The 20,274-nt window shown below is 51.2% G+C and overlaps 1 protein-coding gene across 1 annotated transcript in view; it reads right to left on the minus strand.

Moving 5' to 3' along the window:
• The window catches only part of SNX29 (sorting nexin 29), a 247,346-nt gene that overhangs the window by 17,979 nt on the left and 209,093 nt on the right, over positions 1 to 20,274 (minus strand). Inside the window, exon 19 of the mRNA XM_040973311.1 lies at positions 4,061 to 4,201. Coding sequence (XP_040829245.1) covers positions 4,061 to 4,201 — 141 coding nt within the window. The remainder of the gene's footprint in view (positions 1 to 4,060; positions 4,202 to 20,274) is intronic.

A 20,274-nucleotide genomic window follows, 5' to 3' on the forward strand; every position in this document is an offset into this window, starting at 1 on the left:
TCACACACAAACTAAGTCTGAGGCTCACCAACGTCTCTCCTAAGATGATTTTTTTCTGGCACGATGACCTTAGCAGCTGCTCTTTTGGAAAATACTTTGCTCAGCTCTGACTGTGCTAATAAACGCATACACAAACAGCGATGGATAAGGAGCCTGGCTGCCCTCTTCTCTGGCTTAATGCGTTAAGTACCAGGGTGACAAGGGTCAAAGGAAACCTGAGTTTGAGGCTATGGCTTCCTTCAGCTGGAGCTGCTTCTCCCGGATCTCATTCTAGACAACCCGCAGCTCCAGGCATGGTGTCTGAGCTGGTGGGCCCTCTGCTCCACACACTGTGGTTACTCCCGTGTCCTCTGAGCTGCACTTGTGAGCCTCTGTTCAGTTCTCCCCAGCTCCTCTTATATCTGGGCAGCAGCTTCGCCCAGAACCCTGTGGCTCCAGCTCCTAGACAAGGGTTTGCATTCGTGGGAGTGGCCAGGCAGTGCAAGGCAATGGGGAGAGTCGGGCTCAATTCCAGGGGGCCCTCGAGCAAACTTTTATTGGCATTGAGAACAAATTCCCTCACCTGTTAGACCTTCTCTGTGAGGTATGATAAGAACTGTATGATGGAAAAATGAAGCTACAGACTCAGTCTGCTCTGGCACTCCTGGTTGATACTGTTATGCCTGGCAGGGTGGGCAGGTTCTGCACAGAACCCTACATCAGACTCATCTGTGGCACATACTCAGGTGCCAGCATTGCTGGGGATAAAATATGCCATCTCACCACCAGCCCCTATGTCATACCACAACACAGTGCTTACCAAGCGCCAGACACTGCTGTAAACATGTGACAAATGCCACCACCTTCAAAACAACACTGGCAGCACCACACACTTCCTGGTGTGGAGAAGGGGAAACTAGGGCACAGAAAGATCAAGCCATGTGCCCAAGGTCACACAGTTAGCCGTGCCCTAAGAAGCTTTTCTTCCCTTCATTCTCAGTACCTGTCACAGCCCCTTTCCTGCAGAGCTGGCACTATGCTGTGGAAGGGGAAAATGCTAAGTGAAGGATTTGTCTGTCTCCCCATATGCTTAGTACAAGTCTGTGGCTAGGCCTTGCAGGCAGCACACGTGTGGGAGCTAAGGGGGACAGCTGAGGTAGATGGCTCAGCTGCAGAGGGGACCCCAGCCCAGCCTGCCTCTTCTCGGCTTCCCACAGCACCGAGGTCACAAACTGACTTCAAAGAGGCCAGCCTCAATGTTCCACCACTTGACCATGGCCAGCCAGTCTTCGCTATCCCTCCTCTGGGTACCTGGACCATCCTTTCTGGGACAGAGGCCACCCTCACAGGAGTTAAAGGTTGGGACCCTGCAGATGGTCTGCCTGGGCCAGAGCCAGCCTCGACGCTAACAAGCAGACAGCCTTGGCCAAGCCCCTTCACCCCCAGGGTCTCCTGTCTCCCTGTCTGTAAGGTAGAACAGTGGTAGCAGCCCTTGACCTTGGACTGGACAATGTTCCTCCCTGTGGGTGCCCACACCTGCCAGTGTGCTGCCTCTCATGGCCATGGGGCCTTGGCAGGCATGATGAGAGGAAGTAGCATTGAGATGAGAAGCTAACTCCTCAGCTAGGCCCAGTCTCACACACTCCTTCAGAGTGGAGAGGATCTGGCCACTGTGGCCAGGGGAAGCAGTACCTACAGCAGAGAATGGCTGGAGGATGGAGGAAGGGGCCAGGTGCCAAGGCAGGCAGGAAGCCTGAGCAGCTGGCAGAGCTAGGGCTGTGGAGGTCCTGGGAAGGCACATGGCCCTGCAGACCCCTGCTGAGCCCCAGCCTGTAAGTGACGGAGTGCAGGCTGTTCTGGGCTGCTTGTTTTTGTGCTTGCTGTCACAGCGGCGGAAGGAATCCCGGACAGGAAAGAGGAGGCAAGCTCAGCCCCAGCTGCTTCCAGCCTCTCACCTCCTGCAGGAAGGTGAGGTGCCACCTGCCTCGGCCTCCCCAGATGACACAGGCCTCTCCTCTGGTACCCAGGACCCTCTGTGAAGAGTGATTTGTTTGTCATCCCTGCCCCTCCCCCTCATCCAGCTTTGTCCTTCCTGCCCTGCCAGAGCCACAAGGGAGCTTCAAGGGCCAGGGGAAGGCTGGCTGGCTCCCTGATCACACACCAGGGTCTGTGCTGGTAATGAGGATTTACATGCATAGTTTCTCCAGCAAGCTGAATTATCTGCAGCTCTGGGGAAAGCCCCTGGCCCTGGTGCCAGATGAGCTTTGAGAGGCAGATTCTCTTCCCTTTGGACTGGCCAAGGCTTGGCTCTCCCCTGCTCCCTGAAGCCATGCCCACAGGATCCCTCACCTGCACCCTCCTGCCAGCAAAGCTCTGGGCATGGGTGCTGGCCATCTACCCTTCACATCGGAGAGATCCCCTTCCTGTCTGCCAAGATGTACTTGGCCTGCTGCCCATTCAACAAACACAGACAGAGCCAGGAGCCCCAAGCCGCCCACACAGTGGTCTGTTCACTGATGAAGCTTACATTTTGTGAATTTGTCCTGAGACCCAGGGGAGTAAAGCAGAAACTGACAGGGAGGGGTGACCTTCCGACTAAACTTGTGTTCAACTTAGACTCTCACTCAAGCCACGAGCGCCTGGGCTGCCAGGTGGAGTTCCAGGAGACAGGGACATGGACCCTGCTCCTGCTCCATGAGCTTCCAGAACTCTTACACACACACAGAATCCCGCTGACTGCCAGTGTGTTCTGGGAATAAAACTGAAGCAAATGGGTGAGGGAGTGACTGAAGGGCAGCATGAAAGCAGGAAGTTAGGAATAGCCTCTCTCTAGGGAACAGCAGGCGGTGGGCCACGGGCTGAGAGCTGGGCAAGGCCACTCCAAGCATATACACAGGTGCTGAGGTTAGGGTGTGGATGTCCCAGGAGGGGAGAGGTCTGGGTGGGGAGTGGGGAATGAGGGGAGGAAGGCAGGGAACACGGTAAGGGAAGCGTCCCTGTGTATGTGCCATGGGTGCCCTTGGAGGATTTTAGCTGACGTGACTCAGTCTGGATTGTGCTGCTCAGAAAGGGGGCTGCAGGAAGGCAGGAGGGGGAAGGGCAGGCATCGTGGCTGCCCAGAGCAGGGAGAGCAAGGGTCAGGCGGGAGGCAGGACCAGCATGCAAGGGGCTCCCAAGGAGCACAAGCCTGCTAGGTGAGGGAATCCCTAGGAGCAGAGCCCCGTGTGGGCCACAGGTAGAAGGAGCGAGGCTGCTTCTCCCTCCGGGCACAGGGCAGGAGTGGACTCTCTGCTTCCTTGAGGGGTCACAGCCCGACCAGCCTATGCAGGATCCTGCTGTCACAACTGCAGTGACACCCACTCAGGTGCACACCGGCACTGGGATGGCAGCCGCGGTCCCAGGTAACCCATGATGGACACCGAACATGAGCCCCTCATCAAACCTCGGCCCTGCTTCTCACCTCTGCCTAACTGAAACCTGTCCTGACCCATGATGTTTAAGGCTCATGGATGTTAAATAAACACACTGCCCATCTACTGCATATCAATTGCACAGCAAGGAATAAGCTGGCTTGGGTGACAGACTGATACTCAGACCCAATGTGGCTTCTGCAGGCACAGACAGCTCCAAAGGACTCTGAGAGCCCTGTGTCCAGGTGGGCACCATGACCACCGGGAAAATTTTTGGACCACAACATTGGTCAGCAAACTAGGCTGAGTCCCTGCTACCACCTAATCTTTAAAAACTTTCTGGATCCCAACCACACTTGTTTGTGTCCACACTGTCTGTGGGTGCTTACACAACCACAATGACCAGGTTGTCATGTCCACGGAAAGCTGTGAGAATTCAGGATCTGCCTCTTTACAGAAGTTTCACAAGCCCTAGCCCTGAGAAACACGAAAATGCATGCAAACCAGACATAGTGCTGACTGCCTGTGCCCAGTGGGATTATGGGTGACAAGATTTTTTTAAACTGCTTTCTCTCACATTAGCTGGCATCTTAGTAAGAAGTACGCATTTGTAAACAGTCATCTCAAACAGACAGACCACACAGCTGCAGGCCTCGCCCTGAGGATGGTACCTTGTTTCCAATGGCCTTCTTGGGAGGGAAGCTGTAGGCTTGCACTTGAGGGTATGTGTTCTGCAGCTTGTGATGCAAACTCCTGAACTCCGTGTACCTGCGGTAGACGTTCCACTCGTCGTCCTTGATCCGGATGTAGACCTGCCAAGGTAGGAAACAGCCAGTGTTAACCTCAACACCCGCACAGCGCAGTGGCAGGATCTGGGCAATGCTTTCCCTGTGCAAACTTGCTCCAGCCATGCCGCAGCCACACCTGTCTAGCACAGCACTGGATGCAGACTCCCAGCATGGAGCAGCCCTCCGTGGTGCTGAGTGAGCAACCAGGCACAGGAAAGAATGAGCTGATTACATTCCTTCAGCCTTCCGCAGGCACTCGCAGCAACTATACTGCAAGCGAGACCACGGGGAGCAAGAGGGATTGACATAGGTTTAAAAGTTATAACCTAGAGGGTGAACTTTCCAAGGACAAGTGGTTGCTATGTCAATACACAACTTAGAAGCCTCTTCAATGATCAAAAGAGGACCCCGGATTCAAAGATGAATTCTGCCTAGCAGGTACCCAAGAGTCAGCCACTTCTACCCACGAAAATTAAGTCGCCTTTTGCCCCCTGACTGCTCCCACGTGGGCTCCTCCTTGGTCTCTCTGACTGCTCCTCCTGGGCCTCCTGTTTGGGCCCCTCCTTGGCCCCCTCACATGCATCCACTCCTAGCCAGTGCCTCCCAGATCTCTCTCTCTAGCTGAAGTCTCAGACAGGAACCCAACCCAAAGGTCATTTCCCATAAGCACTTAAAACACTGTGTCTACGTCTGAAGCCAGGATATGTCCTGCAAAACCAGGCTTCCTCCTCCGAGGACCTTGTCCTCCCAGCACGTGGACAACAGAGTTGCCTGAGCAACCAATCTGGCCTTCAAGTCTGATCAGTCCTGGTTCTCACTTGCAATGATCAACTCCTGAGAAATCAGGTCAGTCCCAACCCAGAATGATTCTGCCCTCTCCCTGACCACAGCACCTGCCCTGCAGGTGTTCTTCTAAAGCTCCTGCTCTGACCACATCTGTCTCATCTGCTTGGACCCCAGCGACTGCCTGAGAAGTCAGTGCAGAGCCACAGCCAGCTTCAGGGAGAGAGTGGAGCTTCTGGAAGCTTGCAGGCTGTCAGCACCCACACAGTCACATAATTTCAGCCACTGCCCCGTGCTCTGGCAAACTTATACGGTTCCTATAGAGTTTTCTTTAGAATTCTTTAATATCTTTAAAGCCAGGACAATGCCAACCTGTATGCATGTCTCACAGAAGCTGACTTATCTCAGAGCATCCCTGACTTCCCAGCTTTTAAGTTACAGCTTCTGTGGGGTAGGAGAACAAGAGGTGTTCAAGAAATCAGGACTTAAGAAGGACTGGGGAGACCACCAGGCTGCACCCAAGGAACAGGACTAATGGCAACAAACTCCTCCACCACGTCCAGAGTCTCTACCCAGGGCAAGTCTGTCCCCAGAACAACTTGATCTGGGTGATCAACTAGAACATGGATTCCCTACAATGATCTGAACGAGGCAGGTCCAGCTCAAGCAAGACATCAAGATGCTCAGATTTTAGGCAGACTCCCCTGGGACTCTACCTTGGACAAGCCCAGAGTGCTCACTTCCTGTGGCTGCTCAAACCCACGATACACATTCATGAGAGTAAAGAAGCGCTACAAAACCCACCATGTGGGGAGCTTTCCCCACCAGCAAAGTGCTGTGACTTCAAACTCCACTGAAACACACACTTGCAATGCCAGCCACAGTCACATGTGAAGCACCTGTCGGCAGCCAGGCTCTCAGCCAGGCACCACCTGCCCCCCCCCACCGCCACCCCTGTTCATTCTCACTGGAAACTGCAAGGTGTGTAAAGCAGACAGCCTGACTCCCAGAGGAAGGCATGAGAGGTCACAGCGGGGAGGGGGTAGGGGTGTGAATCCAGGGCTTCCCACCCTCCGTCTAACTCCGGCACTTTCCACAGCAAGCTCCCAAAGGAACCCCCCAGGCAGCAAGGGACCAGCTGGGGAATTAGGGCCCCCTTTCAACTCGTTTGATGCCCCATGGCCCTCTCCTGGGGATCATGTGTCCTCCGCATGGTCTTTGACACCATAATCTCAACCTCACATGTACCTCTCCTTCCAGCCTGATCCAAGGCCATCTTCAGCAGCAATGCCTTCAGCCTTGGGAACGTTTCTCTGCAGATTAAATTGTCCTTGCATTACACTTAACCAAATCACTAATTTCAAGTAAGAATTCAAAACGCTTATGTCTGAAATTGTTGCTTCTTTTTTTTTTTTTTAATTAAAGGACTCCCTGTTCCAAATTAAGTTTGATCAGCCCCAATTTTTCTTCTTGAACTTCTTGAATTTCTCAGAGGGATACAAAGAGTCAACCTCTTCCAGGGGAAAAAAAAAAAAACAGTTTCCTCTTAAAGCAAGCAATAAAAAGCCACTTTCAGTCCAATCTCCTTGACTCAGCAAAAGCAAAATAAGATATAAGAGGCTAACAAGTGATGTAATCAGGATTCAGGCATTCCAACTAACTCAACACCAAAACCAAGCCAAGCCATGACTTCCTCGCCCAGGACAGCAAGCCCCACCTTAACACACAGAGTTAGGATGCCTACACCAGATTGTGGACAGGGTCAGGGCCCTGTGGGTGATAGCTCATGTGGACCTGACACTTGGTCAGACATCAGGACTGAGGCAGCTCCGCTCCTGGTGAGCCAAACAATCCACGGTACATTCACTTATTCACCTCTCCAAGTCTTGATTGTCCACTTACAAACTGATAAGAGCCCTGGCAGTTCTGTCTTAAAAGGGAGGAGACCCGTGTGTTTGTGCACAGCCAATGATCTGGACCTTACAAACACATCTAACCATGCAGTGTTGGATGTTCGAGCATAAAACATCACACATACATGTGCGGACACACACACATACGTGCATAAGGGAAGGAAGAGGGAAGAAGAGACAAGGAGAAGGAGAGGAGCAAGCAGATGGAAAAGTTTCTCATCAGTGGCAGGAGACCACATCTGGTTTACAGCAGGCTTGCCAGGCTCAGGCACAGGCTTTTCCCGCCCAAAGCATCTGGCTCCCAGCACAGTCCTGAGCAGGGCAGGAGCTGTGCTGAAACAGGCCTCAGTTCCCATCCCAGGGCAACCTCAGGGCTGGGACCCTGCCTGGAGACTCAGCTCCTGTGGCTGTAACGTGGAGACCGTGACTAAGAGACGCTGTCGCTCGCCCCGTGCCTGGCAGGCAGGAAGCCATGGCAGCTGGTGATATTGTCACCCCTGTCACCTTCGTCATCAGATGCCTTTGTGTACATGAACTTCCCTATTACAGAATTAGGGATAATTATAGGATGTGCAATCACAAAATTAAAGCAGGTAATTACCATGCCTGATTAATTGTCAGACGCCAGGCAGGCGAGGAAACAGGAGCAGAAGGTGCAGCCTGCAGGTCAGGCAATCAGGAGACCCTCCCCTTCCAGAACTCTGTCAACAGAAGCAGCACAGCCCCTAGGTGAGCTTTGTGGGTGAATTTCCCTGCATTAAAGCAAAACATGGAAAGTGTGACTCGGGCTGGTGACCATGAACGAGGTGTCCCTTGAGCTGGCTGCCGGCTGGCCAGGGAATTTATAAAGCTCCCTGTCACATGGCACCCAAGGCACCCAACCAGAGAGCTATTTTAGGAGAACCTCAGAGGGGGTGCTTGATGAGGCCACAAACCCCAGTGAGGATCAGACCCCACCAGGAATGTCGCCAGGGGAAGGAGGCAGGCGTTTCTGGTCTGGAATCAAAACAACAGGCTTCGAGGCTTACAGCAAGTGCTTGCTCCCCGTGAGCGCTTTCCCGTGACTTCTTCATAAACCAAGAGCATACTCTCTTATGCACACTGCAATTTCAACAGTGAATGCCAGCACAAGGGGGGTTTCAAAAGAATAGTGGGAAATGGAATTAAAAGTTTATTCTGGTGCAAAACAAGTTTGAAATCCATGCATACTTTTTCCGGTAAAAAGAAAAAAAGCTTATGGAAAATGTGTGCTAAGTAAAAAATGCATATATTTCAAAAACTTTCTAGATCAAAATAAACCTCTTGCACTTCTCTGTGATCTTGCTGAGGCACCATCATAATTAGTGTATCACTCGGTAGCCCTTTTCACAGGCCAGGCATTTCACACGAAACACACGCAGAGGCCCTAGGACTCTGTACAGCTTCAGCCAGAGTCAGGCACAGTGAAGAAACAGCCCTATCACAACCCAGGGGGAAGCAGGTGAGCCAGAACTGGGCCCTAGGCTCACGCCACACATAGCAGCCGGCCGCACCCGCCCACCTTCAAGCAGAGCAGGAGCAGCAGGGCCTCGAAGACTCCACACCTTTTAGGTGGAATGCTCAGCACAGAGATAGGCAGATGGACTCACGCTGGCAAAGATTCTTTTAAAACTGCTTTGAGGTCCTAATTCATTTTGCTTCCTTAATAGCTGAGGAAAGCAGTGATTTGTGTTTTGGTTCGTGGCGTGTGTTAATGTATTCTAACAAACTCTCCTTTTAATGAAACAGCTTCATGTGTTATTAACTCGAAATGTCCTCACTGCTAGAACAAAATGCCTGAATTACTGTGTGACCACGCTGATGGAAGGATAGTATTGCAGTCAAACGCTGATGAGATGGATAGCTTAGCAGAAGAAATGCAACTTTCCAGTTTACTGGGTTACGTAAACGAGGCAGGCTAATGAAAGAGGAACTTTGTTCATTAAGAATTCAGGCATGACTTCAGGTCATCTGTAGAAGCACAGAGAATAAGGGCTGGGGAGGGGACAGAGCCAGCCCCGCTCTGGGGATGCAGATGGCCATGGTGCCAGCACCGAAGCATCTGATGGAGATGGTGTCTCGGGCAGAATCATGGAGTGCCTACCCTCGGTGCTTAACAAAGAGTATGGTCAGTGGGGACCCGAAGACCAGCCTTCCATTCAGACGATTTCATCGGTTGTCCAAGGTGAAAATAATTGGACACAGGCTCGAAGGACATACCTCCCCTCCAGACTCAATCAAGTAACCTACAATTCCCAGTCTCTGTTACTGCCCGCCCCGCCCGCACAACTGCCTGTCCCCCACTCAGGGTCACCACCACGTGACCACAAATGCACCAAGGTCCAGGCTGGAGCCTGGGGATATCATGGAAATCAAAAACCCAGGCCTGACCCAGGCCTGACCCAGGCCCTCCTGGAGCTCAGCCTATGAGGAGGACAGCTGGCCTGGTATAAACCACCTCATAGTGGAAGGCACAGAACGGCAGGTGGGCAAAAGCTGCAGCACAGCGATGTGTTTCTTCCCGCTGTGCTGGACCTGCAGAGCGTATGGGGTAGCTGGACCGGGATCTACGGTCTGGAAGAAGAAGAGCAAGGAAGCAAGAATGAAGAAAATGTGGTGTATGGCATACAGTGGGCTACTGCTTGGCCATCACATAGGCACAAGGAACTCCTGTCCTTTGGGACAACACAGGAGCAGCTGGGAGACACCATGCTAAGTGATATAGGCAAGACCAGAAAGATGGGTGCAGGACTTCACTTACACATGGAAACGTCAAACTTACGGGAGAGTTTGTTGGGGGGCTGAGGGGAGGATGTGTGTGTGTGTGTGTGTGTGTGTGTGTGTGTGTGTGTGTGTGTGTGTGTGTGTGTGTGTGTGTGTGTGGTTGGGATGGGGAAGTATAAATTCAAGGATTCAAACTTCAGTTATAAAATGAGTAAGTTTGGGATCCATGTTGTAAGTTTGGGATCCAGCAGCGAGTGAAGCTGCTGCCTGTGATGCTGGCATCCCCTCTGAGCTCTGGTCTGAGTTCCGGCTGCTCCACATCTGATCCATCTTCCTGCTAATGCACCTGGGAAGGCAGCGGAAGACGGCTCATGAGGTTTGGCCCTTGGACTCACTTGGGGGAGATCCAGCAGTTCCTGGTTCCTGTCTGCAGTATGGTTCAGCCCCAGCCATTGTCATCTGGAGAGTGAACCAGCAGATGTAAGATCTTATTCTCTCTCAGTCTCGGTTTCCTTCTCTCTCTCCGTAACTCAGCCTTTCCAATAAGTAAGTGCTTTTTGAAAAACAAAATGAGTGAGCTGTAGCAGCACAATGGGCAACAGGATGGTGGTAGTCACTGCCACCACCCCAAATGTGACATAAGAACAGATTTTAAGTGTCTTCGCTGACACGCTCTTGCATGGTGGATACCCACTATGGGTGGTGATGGATGCTCTGACGGTCATCACTATACAATGCACACGGAGATTAAATCCTCACATGGCACACCATTACGCGTGCATGATTTTTACCTGCCAACACCCAAAAGTTCCAGTATTAAAAATGGATGGCAACAGGCTCAAGCCTGAGAATAGCAAGACTAAGGAGATGCTCAGACGGGAGCACAGCAGAGAAAGCACCCCCCATACCCTCCTAAGTCAGAGCGACACTGATCACTGTGTCCTAACAAGGGTCACCACCAGAAGGAGTAGAGGAGACTTAATTCAACAGCACACAGAGAACAGTAACGAGCTCGGGGGGGGCAGACAGGCTACAAGATGCAAATGAGGGCTCGTGGTCAGAGAGTGACTGGGCTTTGGCGTTGTGTCACTCAGAGACCGAGGTGAGGCTGGGCAGCTGCCAGTGCTGAGCGTCCCAGAGAACCCCAGATGCTTCTGCACACAGCTGCGAGACAGCGCTCTGGCTCTTTAATCTCCCTCTTTGAAAAGCATCCAATTTAAGAATTTTTGCAGTAATCATTTCAGAGTTGTGAAAAACAAACAGAACAATAGAACAATTCAGATGTGAGACAGGCACCCCGGGCACCTCTCTCTAATGGACATTTAAAGAGACCCGTGAGTCATCATGAAGGAGCCCCTCTGACCTCCCCCACACCCAGGTTCTGCCTGCATGCAGGCCACGCACAGCGTGACACAGTTCATTTACTGCGTGTACTCATTTCTCCCCAGTAATGATGCCCACAAGATCACATTAACATTTTTTTCCCCAAAGTTTGAGAAGGCTATCTAAGGGCTGGGATGATGGTTTTTCCGCTCCATGAACCTGCAAAGCATCGGGATGAATCCTTACGTGTGTAATTTTGTCTCTTCTGCATCTTTTTATGGTGGGCAAATGAAGTATAAGGGGTTTGCCCAAGGCCCAGAGCCAGCAGGTGGTAAAGACATGATTTGAACTTCTGCTTCTGCAGTCTCAGTTCCGTGATCCTTCCACAATACCCTCAGCTTCCAGCAGCCCGGATACAAGGGCTCAGGCCCTACAGGCAGAGCATGAGCCGCCCCCCAGATCCACTGCATCTTCTCAAAACACAGACCAACAATTTCTGATCCCAACAGGGTGAGGGCCCCGTTCCAGGGAATACGGGGTCCAGTGCATGCTTGCGGGTCCTCTGCCTCAGTTAAACTCTGACTCTGTCACTGACTGAGCAGGTGACCTTGTTGCTCCACCTTTCCGTCTCAGTTCTAACATGTAAGATTAGCATATATGAGATTAGCGTGTATCTAAGGGGCCCAAACACAGGACATATCCTAACACATTAGCTATTTTACAAGGGGCTGGAGTCTCCTGTAATTGCAGAGAGGCACAACAATGTGCTCCAAGACTGCACACTCATCACATCAGGGGAAGAAACTAGGGGAAGGCCTGGCTGATACCACGGCTATGGGACACCCACTCTGATCAACACACCTTGGGCACTGAGAGGCTCAGAGCATTTCTTCTAAATGCCAGGAGCCCCCAAGAAGGTGCTCTCAGTCCCAGGCCCTCCAGGTGCTCCACTCCAGGGGAGTCCCTGAGCAGAGATGTGGTGGTTCTGAATCCTCTGCAGGGCTGTAGACCCTCTCAAAAAGACTGTGGGTGCTATCCTCTCCCCACAAGCCAATTATATGCCCCATTAGCTGGGAGGCACATACACACACTTCTACCAGACACTCGAACACACATTCACACACTCCTCTACCATGACTACCAGGCACATTGGAACCCCACCAAATCATCTCAGAACATCCTACGAAGCCAGAAGTCCACTTAGCAGGGCTTAGTTGGCCAGGTACAGAACTATGATTCCTAAGTACATCACCCTGAAGACCTTGCTGCTGTCACCCCAAGGCCTTGGGGATACCCTGGGCTGTCCTGAGTATGCAGGGCCAGCGGCCAGGGCACCAGCTCTCTCTGTAGGAAGGAGCTGTGCAAACGACGCATCTGTTGAACCCAGACAGCAGATGTGAGCTCAAAACACAGCCTCAGCTGGTCCTGGGGAAGGGGCCTGCCCTCAATGCCCTAAACCAGCTAGCCCGTGTGATCCTGGACAGCAACGCCAACAACAGTGACAAGCACAGAGGGCCAGTGCCTCCTCCATGACCCCTACAACTCCAGGATTCAAAACTGAAAACTGGAAGGCTCTCAGCAAGTGTAGTGCCAAATCGCTGGGCAGCAGAATGGGGCTGACCGGAACCACAGGTGTCATCTGCCAGCAGGAACCCCTGCTGTGCGTCATTGTTCCTGGCTACCGTGTGCACTGCAGAGTGGCTAATGGGTAACACAGGGTGCCACTCCAGACCACTTACTGGCTTCCAAAGTTCAAACAAAAATGCAAACACACATTTTAACTGACACTGGCCCCGCGAGTTGAGCAAAGGCGTTAGGGAGTCTGGATTCTGTGGAACTTCATGTTCCTTTCAGTCCAGAGGGCAGAATATGAGCGTGGTCGAAATTATCACCTGCGAGCCTCTTAAATAGCCCAGAAGGTACAGAAAACAAGGTTTGATTCACAAAATGAACAGTAATTTGGCAACAGAAATGGACAACTTGTGTGGCAGTACATAATACAGGGGCTGTGTGGAAAAGGTGAGTTTAACTATTGTGAAGTCTGAGTGACAGATCTCTAAGCAGTACCCTCTAGCAGCACCCTTGCATCTAAGGCCAGAACAGGGAAAGGGGGTGCAGACTCTCTTCCCTTTGAGGTTCTAGCAGAGGCAGGCCATGTTTCCTGACTCTGGACTTGGCACTGTAGCTGACTGAACAGGAAGGTGTTGCATCAGGCAGAGGCCTGGAAAGCACACACCTGGGTGAGTGTGTATGCTTGCAACTTGGGCATCACCAAGAGGAAAAGTCCTAGTGAGCGGCTGTCCAACAGGACAGACAAGGGAGAGATGGGTCCAGCCGTAGCGTGCAGACCAGCCCCACCTACTTAAACCAGCCAACCCCCAGGCAACCTCCAGCTGCATGAGCAGGAACAAATCCCTGAAACCTACTGAACATGGGAGTATGTTACAGGCCATTACAGTGATTAACAGACGGCTGCCACACTTAGCCAGATCACAATCCTTGACTTTGGCTGTCAAAGACCTCAGTCCTTTACTCGCTGTTGGACATTCACCCGTGGGGTTAGACATGGCCCAGGTCTGCAGGATCTTGCGTATGTAGATGCCTGCACTTGATATTCCTCCAGGCCTCCAAAGCCTATGGGAGGAAGGCTCCCAACATTCTCAGCAGCAAAAAGCAGACGGAAAGGTATGTACCAGGACCCAAAATTCGGGGCAAAGGAGCACCTGTTAATGTGGCAAAGATGCTGAAAGCCAGGGCGGCGGCAGGCAACACCGCCACCTAGAGGTTGGTTACAGCCATGGCTGAGAGTGGTCAAACTGGCTTACAAAGCCTGCTTGAATTGTGGCTGACCAGGGTGCAAGAAGCTAGGGCCTGAAAGGTCTTTGATGAGGCAGATCAGGTCCAGAAGGCCCAAACTGCAGCCAAGAGCTAGGCGTTCTTTAGAGAACAACTACAGACCAAGGTCTCAATGGTAGGGTGCGAGGTTCCAGTGTAAGAGCTGGCATACAAGCTAGGGCTTCCAGAATGAAGGACAGGACTGGCCCTGGCACCTGTCATCCCATCTCCACAGCAGGGCACAGTCATGTTCCAACGAACAAGCTGAAGTCCTCCGTCAGCTCACAGGGCACTCGGGCTCAAGCCCAGATGCCTGGGCATGGCATAAAGGACCGTGCCGGGCCTGCCCTTGCTCGTCTGTGTCCTCTGACATCTCTGGTCATGCTCACCACTCCCAACCCAGCAAAGAGCCAAATGCACATCCAGCACTTGTTCTGGTGGAAACTCCTAGCACCTGTCAACCATGTGAGCACAGCTGCAAGGTCCTGCAGGCCACCTGCTCTGTCATGGCTAGAGCTCCGCCAGCCTCTTCTGAAAAACTCTGTATGAGTGAGGAACTGTGTTTGGCTCAAAAACAGCAGAGAGATTGCCATGTTAAGTGTCTATTCTGTTGGACAAGCAAGCTGGAGGCAGGCAGTCCAGGGTTTGCACACCTGCTCTACAGTGTCATTAGAGGCCAGCGCCTTCCAGGCTTGTTGCACAGCTCCCACCTGTAACGTTACCTTGTGGGCCAAGACGGTTGCTGGTGCTCCAGGCACTGCATGCACAATTTGGTAATAGGAAGGGAAAAGGGAGGAGGGGCTAGACACAATTCATTCAAGCAATGTCTCCCTTTAAGCATCTTTCCTGGCAGACCACACCCAACACGGCCTTACGCAGATCAAGGGAAACTGAGAAACTCACTAGTGTCCACTTCTCAATGCCCAAGACTGATAAACGGACATTTAACATGGCAATTAGCAATCACTGCCATACAATTACGTATATGGAAGGGCAGAGGACAAAAAGAATCCAAAAGCTGCAGCCCTTGACTAAGAGGCTGACAGTTAAACAGACCTATTAGGACAAATGACAACATCAAGCATGAACAAAAGGGGACATAAGTTCCACTGCAGCTTCAACAACTACTGAGCACTGACTGTATACATATTCTTTGCCTTGCTTCCTAAGAGCCTTGCCAAGGAAGAGTTTGTGTTTCCATCTTATATAAATGCAAACAAGGCAGAGTTACATGATGTGCCCAGGACAGTAAGAGGCTCAAGCAGCCACGGCAGATCCACTAACACTGGAGCTCCTTCCTCCCCAGTCCAGAGTGGTGGCTGCCTGTGGAAGGCAGAGGATTCTGAGAACGCATCTGAACTCACTAAGAATGACTGCGATTGATTAGCTCTGTCTGCCATGGATGAGGGAATGATGGCATAGCTGATACTTAACAGCCTTGATTTCAGCACTGACAGCAGGCATTGGTTCCTCTGTGGAAATGCTGTGTTCATACTCGGGCATCTTACGGGGAGAGGAGGTGTGCATGCTGCCACTGGGTGTGACAGCCCAGGTCTCACCGCTGAGAACCCCACTTGCAGCGCCTCCATGCATGGAGAAAGCAGGTGCTTAGCAACTTGCCAAAAGGAAGGCCACCCCCAGGCTCTAAATTATTCCTCTTAGGAACAAACAGCCTTAAAGGTAACAAAAGAAACGACAGCTTCCATCAGAATGAGGCACAATTTTACTTTAAAACCCAGCTTTAAAAGGACAGACTTGTAATCTCACATCAGAACCAAGGTGACAGTTCCTGTCTTGGAGCACCACGCCTGCTAACACCTTCACACTGTCACAAGCCCGGGTGACTGCAGCTCACAGGGCCGGGTGGGATGGGGCACCACCTTGTCCCTGCACAGGGCCCCAGGCTGGTCCCTCCTCTCACACCACCATGATGGAAGCAACACACGCTGGGGTGACTTGATGGTGTGGCTCGGACACTCCCTCCTCCTAGAAGATGCCCTCACCTTCTTGCCCTTTCCTGCCTCCTCTGAGCTTCCCTGGTGTCAGAAGGGAGCTAGGTAACCCTCCCCTGATATCTGAACTTCTGAATTTAGCATAGTCCCTGGCCTCAATGGACAGCATTCGCAGCATCCAGCATCATACTGGTTCTGTGCACTAGGGCTTTTCATTCTGGGGACTACTGCTGTGTGGGCCCATATGATCCCATGCACCGCATTAACTGGCACCGCAGAACGTTCTGTGCCCCTGGCCACAGCCTTCAGATGCCAGCAGCAGCCCAAGCTGTGCCCAGTGTCCCCTTCGGGGCCAGTCTCCCTGGGAGAGAATCACTGAGGGACATGACTCCAGAGAAGTGCAGTACTTGGGTCGGGGTCACACAGCTGGTTCTAGCGCGGAGTACCTTATACCCCATTCTCACTTGAACCTCACAGGATGCTCACAATGACCCCTAAGTGACAGAGGACAAAACTGAGTTTCAGAGAGACTCGATAACCAACCAGAGTCCAACAATTTTGCCATGGTCTGTCCTGCACCTGAATACAGAAGAGGCATATGGGTAATGCCTCCTGTCCAGGGTCAGTCACATAATGCCCTGACCGTAGGAGAGGAAGAATGAGAGGTACCTGGCATGGCCAGTTTGCTCTTCTCTATCTGTTTCTGGAAGCAAGGCAATCACAGCCTGGAGGCCTGTCATCTTTGTTTCAGGGCACAAAGGCTGTCACATGTGGTATCTTTCACTGACAACTACAACAGCACAGATCAGGAGTTAACCTGCACAATGGTGAGCCACCAAACCAGGAGAATGGTGGATTAAAGGAGGCAGCAACCACATGGTGCTGTCACTAATACTCCCAGCCCCATGGACCTGTCTCCCACCAAGAATGCCATCGGGGAAGTGGGGTCTACACGGGGTGCGGCTCTCAAAGCCAGTTCTCTATTCCTATGCATGTCCACGCTCTCACAGAGCCCTGAAATGGTGCTTGTGAGTAATGCAAGGATGAATGAGGATGTAAATCTCAAGAATCCAAGGACCACCAGGCAGTGGATGGCTCAAGAAAGTAAGCCAGCCATGAGTACATTTGCACACATCTGTCGAGGGACACAGGTGGCTGCTTTGGGGCAGCTGAGATACTTTGTCCCTTGTGCGCAACAGGTAAACATGCATTCCACCTGATGGCTCAATTAGGGTCTCGTTCCTCCCAGTGCCAGGTTCCCCACTGGGCCACTCAGTGCAAATTCCACCTTCTTGCTGGGCACATATGGCATCTCAGACCTGGCCTCTTCCAAGGACCAGGCCCAGGAAAGGAAGGGCACTCAGAGGGAAAGGGTGGGGTGGAGGGGAGCTGGTCAGAGTCAGCCTTTGTTTGGTAAAGAAAACACTCTAACTGCTCCCATCAGTACCTGTTGACAGTCTCATCCAGTGGCCCATATCTGAGCTCCAGCTGAAAGAGCTCAGAAGGCATCCAATTAGCTCCCTCAGCCAAAGGGCTTCAGAGAGCCTGGTATGACAATGAGAGAGTACTGATCATATGCCAAGAGGGAGACAAGCAGGCATGGGGCTGCAGCGTCCCCTTCCCACTTGGCAAACCTTGACCTCATCCAGGCGCTATCAGGGGACCTTCGCTTCCCTTAAAAATGAGGTGGGAGAACAGGCAAAATCCCTAAAGCAGTGAATGAATCTTTGGGGCGTCCAAGACTAGGCTGGGTGGCAGCAGCATTTTCTTCCTGACGTGTAGAATTCCACTAATGACAAACACTCACTAGGATGTGATGCTGCCCATCTGGAGAAGCAGGTGAGGGACAAAGGGAATGGAGGGTTGGTGCTGACGCCCACCACGCAGGCCCCCACTCACTAACCAAATGCTTTTTGAATCAAAGTTTTTATTTGAAAAAATGGCGCTCATCCAGAGCATGGATCTTAAATATACACACCCTGCCCTGTTGGAGAACACGGGGTCACAAAGCAGGCTGTGGCAGATGGCAGCCGTTTCACAGAGAGCTCACCACATCCCAGGGCCTGTTCTAAGAGCATCCCCAAAGGGCAATGCGTTTAACCCTCACACCCGAGGCCAGCAGAGGTGAAGTGATCTGGCCGAAGTGACACGGGGAGCAAGCCCACACTCTGACCCCAGCACAGGCCCAAGTCAGTACCACTTACAGCTTGCACGGACAACACCATGAAGTAGGCCACACAGTGCTTCTGTGAGGACAGCAAAGAGTAAAAGTTGACAGCTGACAGTCAAGAGAGTTGGACCTCCTGCTCTGGGGAGTGGGAGAGGGGTAGCAACGAGGTAGAAGAGAGTGCAGGCAGCAGGAACACCCAGATTCTAAAGAGGCCAAGTGGCATGAGGGTGTAGGGAACACAGGGCTAAAATGAACGGCACATTGACCTTCAGGCATGAAGTTGGGTGTGCCTTTCCAGGTTTCACATCACAACTGTGGGACCACCATCGACACATGACACTAGATCAATACCAACTTGCTGTCAGCAGCCGGCAGGCCCCAGGAGACGTTTTCCTGTAAGAATTCAGAAAGCTGGGAGAGACAACCCTCAGGAAGGCCAAGTACACCCCAGAAAGGTCAACAACAGGAAGCAGACATGGTTTCCTACCCAAGTATTTCTTTACAAAGATGGTTCTATTTTTTCTGGAAGCTTTTCTGTAAAAGGTGAACTTCATTTTTGTTTTGAGAACAAGTCTTTTTTCTTTTTCCATCAAAGTTGAATCTTTTTCATTAAATTGCAGAGCTGGGCAGTACATTATTTAAACGCAACAACAACAACAAAAACCTCCAGCAAAAAGAAATCACAGTCTACCAAGTCTAACACCACGCTCCTTGTGACCCCATAGGTCAGGGACAGGGCGGGGAAAGGAGGAGTCATCTTCAAGGTCATGTAGACTTGACATTTGTACCAGGTCCTGGCAAAAGTCCCTTCTCCTTCGCCCTTTGTCCCAGGTATGCCCTGGTTTGTTATCTCCCAGAGATGGGCACATTCAGCCATCACTAACCCACACTAGCTGGTCCGAACTCAGCAGCCCTGGCTCAGGTATCACCTCCTCTCAGAAATTTCTAGGCCCTACTACTTCCACTAACAGCGTGATGCATCTCCCCTCTCTCCCATAGCAGCTGTTGTACACCTTGTTTCCAGCACAAATAAACAGCACGATGTTGACAAAAAAGAAAAAATAATAAAAATAATTTTTAAAAAACTACATGCACTCTTCTACGTGCTTCTCATAGCAGCCATCTTGTTAATTTCACCTAATCCTACTGTTTTTGTTTTACAGTGAACAGATTGAAGATTACAATCGTTAACTCCCTAAGGTAACAGGTTTCTCAGGACAGTGTCGAGATGTGAACTCAGGTATGTGTGGTTCCAAAGCAGGTAAGTCTGAATCCAACATTGGCACCAATCAGAAGGACCTTCTGGTCCTTACAGTGGATACCACAGTAACAATCCATGGGCTGCATAGAGGAAGTAAAGTTCACAAGAACCCTCCAAGTAGGTGACATTGCTCCACTGTGCAGGTGAATAATGGGTGGGGCATTTTCATGACCTGCCACTGCCATAGAGCTAGCAAGCAGTAGGACTAGGATCAAAACTTGTATGCGTATACTCCAGAAGTCTATGCTAGCTCCATGATATTGCTGCCTAGTCCTCATGCAACTACAGAGCATCCCAACCAAAAGAATCAAAAACCCAGACCAGGCATGAAGGACAATGGTCCAGGATGGTGAGATGTCATGGTCAAATACAACATGCTATGATTAAGATGTGGAATGTTAGAACAGCATGAGAAAAATCTTATGTGAAATAAAAAAAAAAAACAGGCTGTTCATACACTAGATGACTGTCTAAGTAAAAGATACATACCAAAAAAAAACTGCAAAGTTTTAAATGGAGAATGCTCCTATGTGATGAAATGTTAAAAGTTACTTGCTTTCCTTAAGAAAAATTATTCATTTGAAAAGCAGAGTGGGAAAGAGAAGAGAGGGGGGTCTTCCATCAGCTGTTTCACTCCCCCAAATGGCTGCAACAGTTCAGACTGACTCACCTTAAAGACAGGAACTAGGAACTCCATCCTGTCTGCCACAGCAGTGAGAGGGGCCCAAGTACCTGGACCCTCAAGCATTAAGTGCATTAGCTGGATGCTGGATAGGAAGCAGAGCGAGCAGAACACCAACTGGTGCTCTCAAATGGAATGCCAGCATCAGAAGAGGGGACTTAAACCACTGTGTCACACAGCCAGTCCCATTTCTTCCTTTAGGACTTTCCTTTGTTTTCCAAATTCTCTCTTAAGAGTATGGACTACTCCTAGTATACTAGAAACTTTCACTTCCCTTCTTAGATGGTGGCTGTTGTCATGGAGGGCTGAATTTGAGCTTATTTTTAACCCTTGGAATAGCTATCCTTATTGAGTTCTGATCGAGGTTAATTCAAGCCTTTCAAATGCTTCAGTTGTCTCTGCTGGGGAAGGAAACAGGCAAACAGTTGTATTTTAT

The sequence above is a fragment of the Ochotona curzoniae genome, unplaced genomic scaffold (genome assembly GCF_017591425.1).
Source record: "Ochotona curzoniae isolate NIBS_2020 unplaced genomic scaffold, NIBS_Ocur_1.0 contig_2321, whole genome shotgun sequence".
Classification (NCBI taxonomy): domain Eukaryota; kingdom Metazoa; phylum Chordata; class Mammalia; order Lagomorpha; family Ochotonidae; genus Ochotona; species Ochotona curzoniae.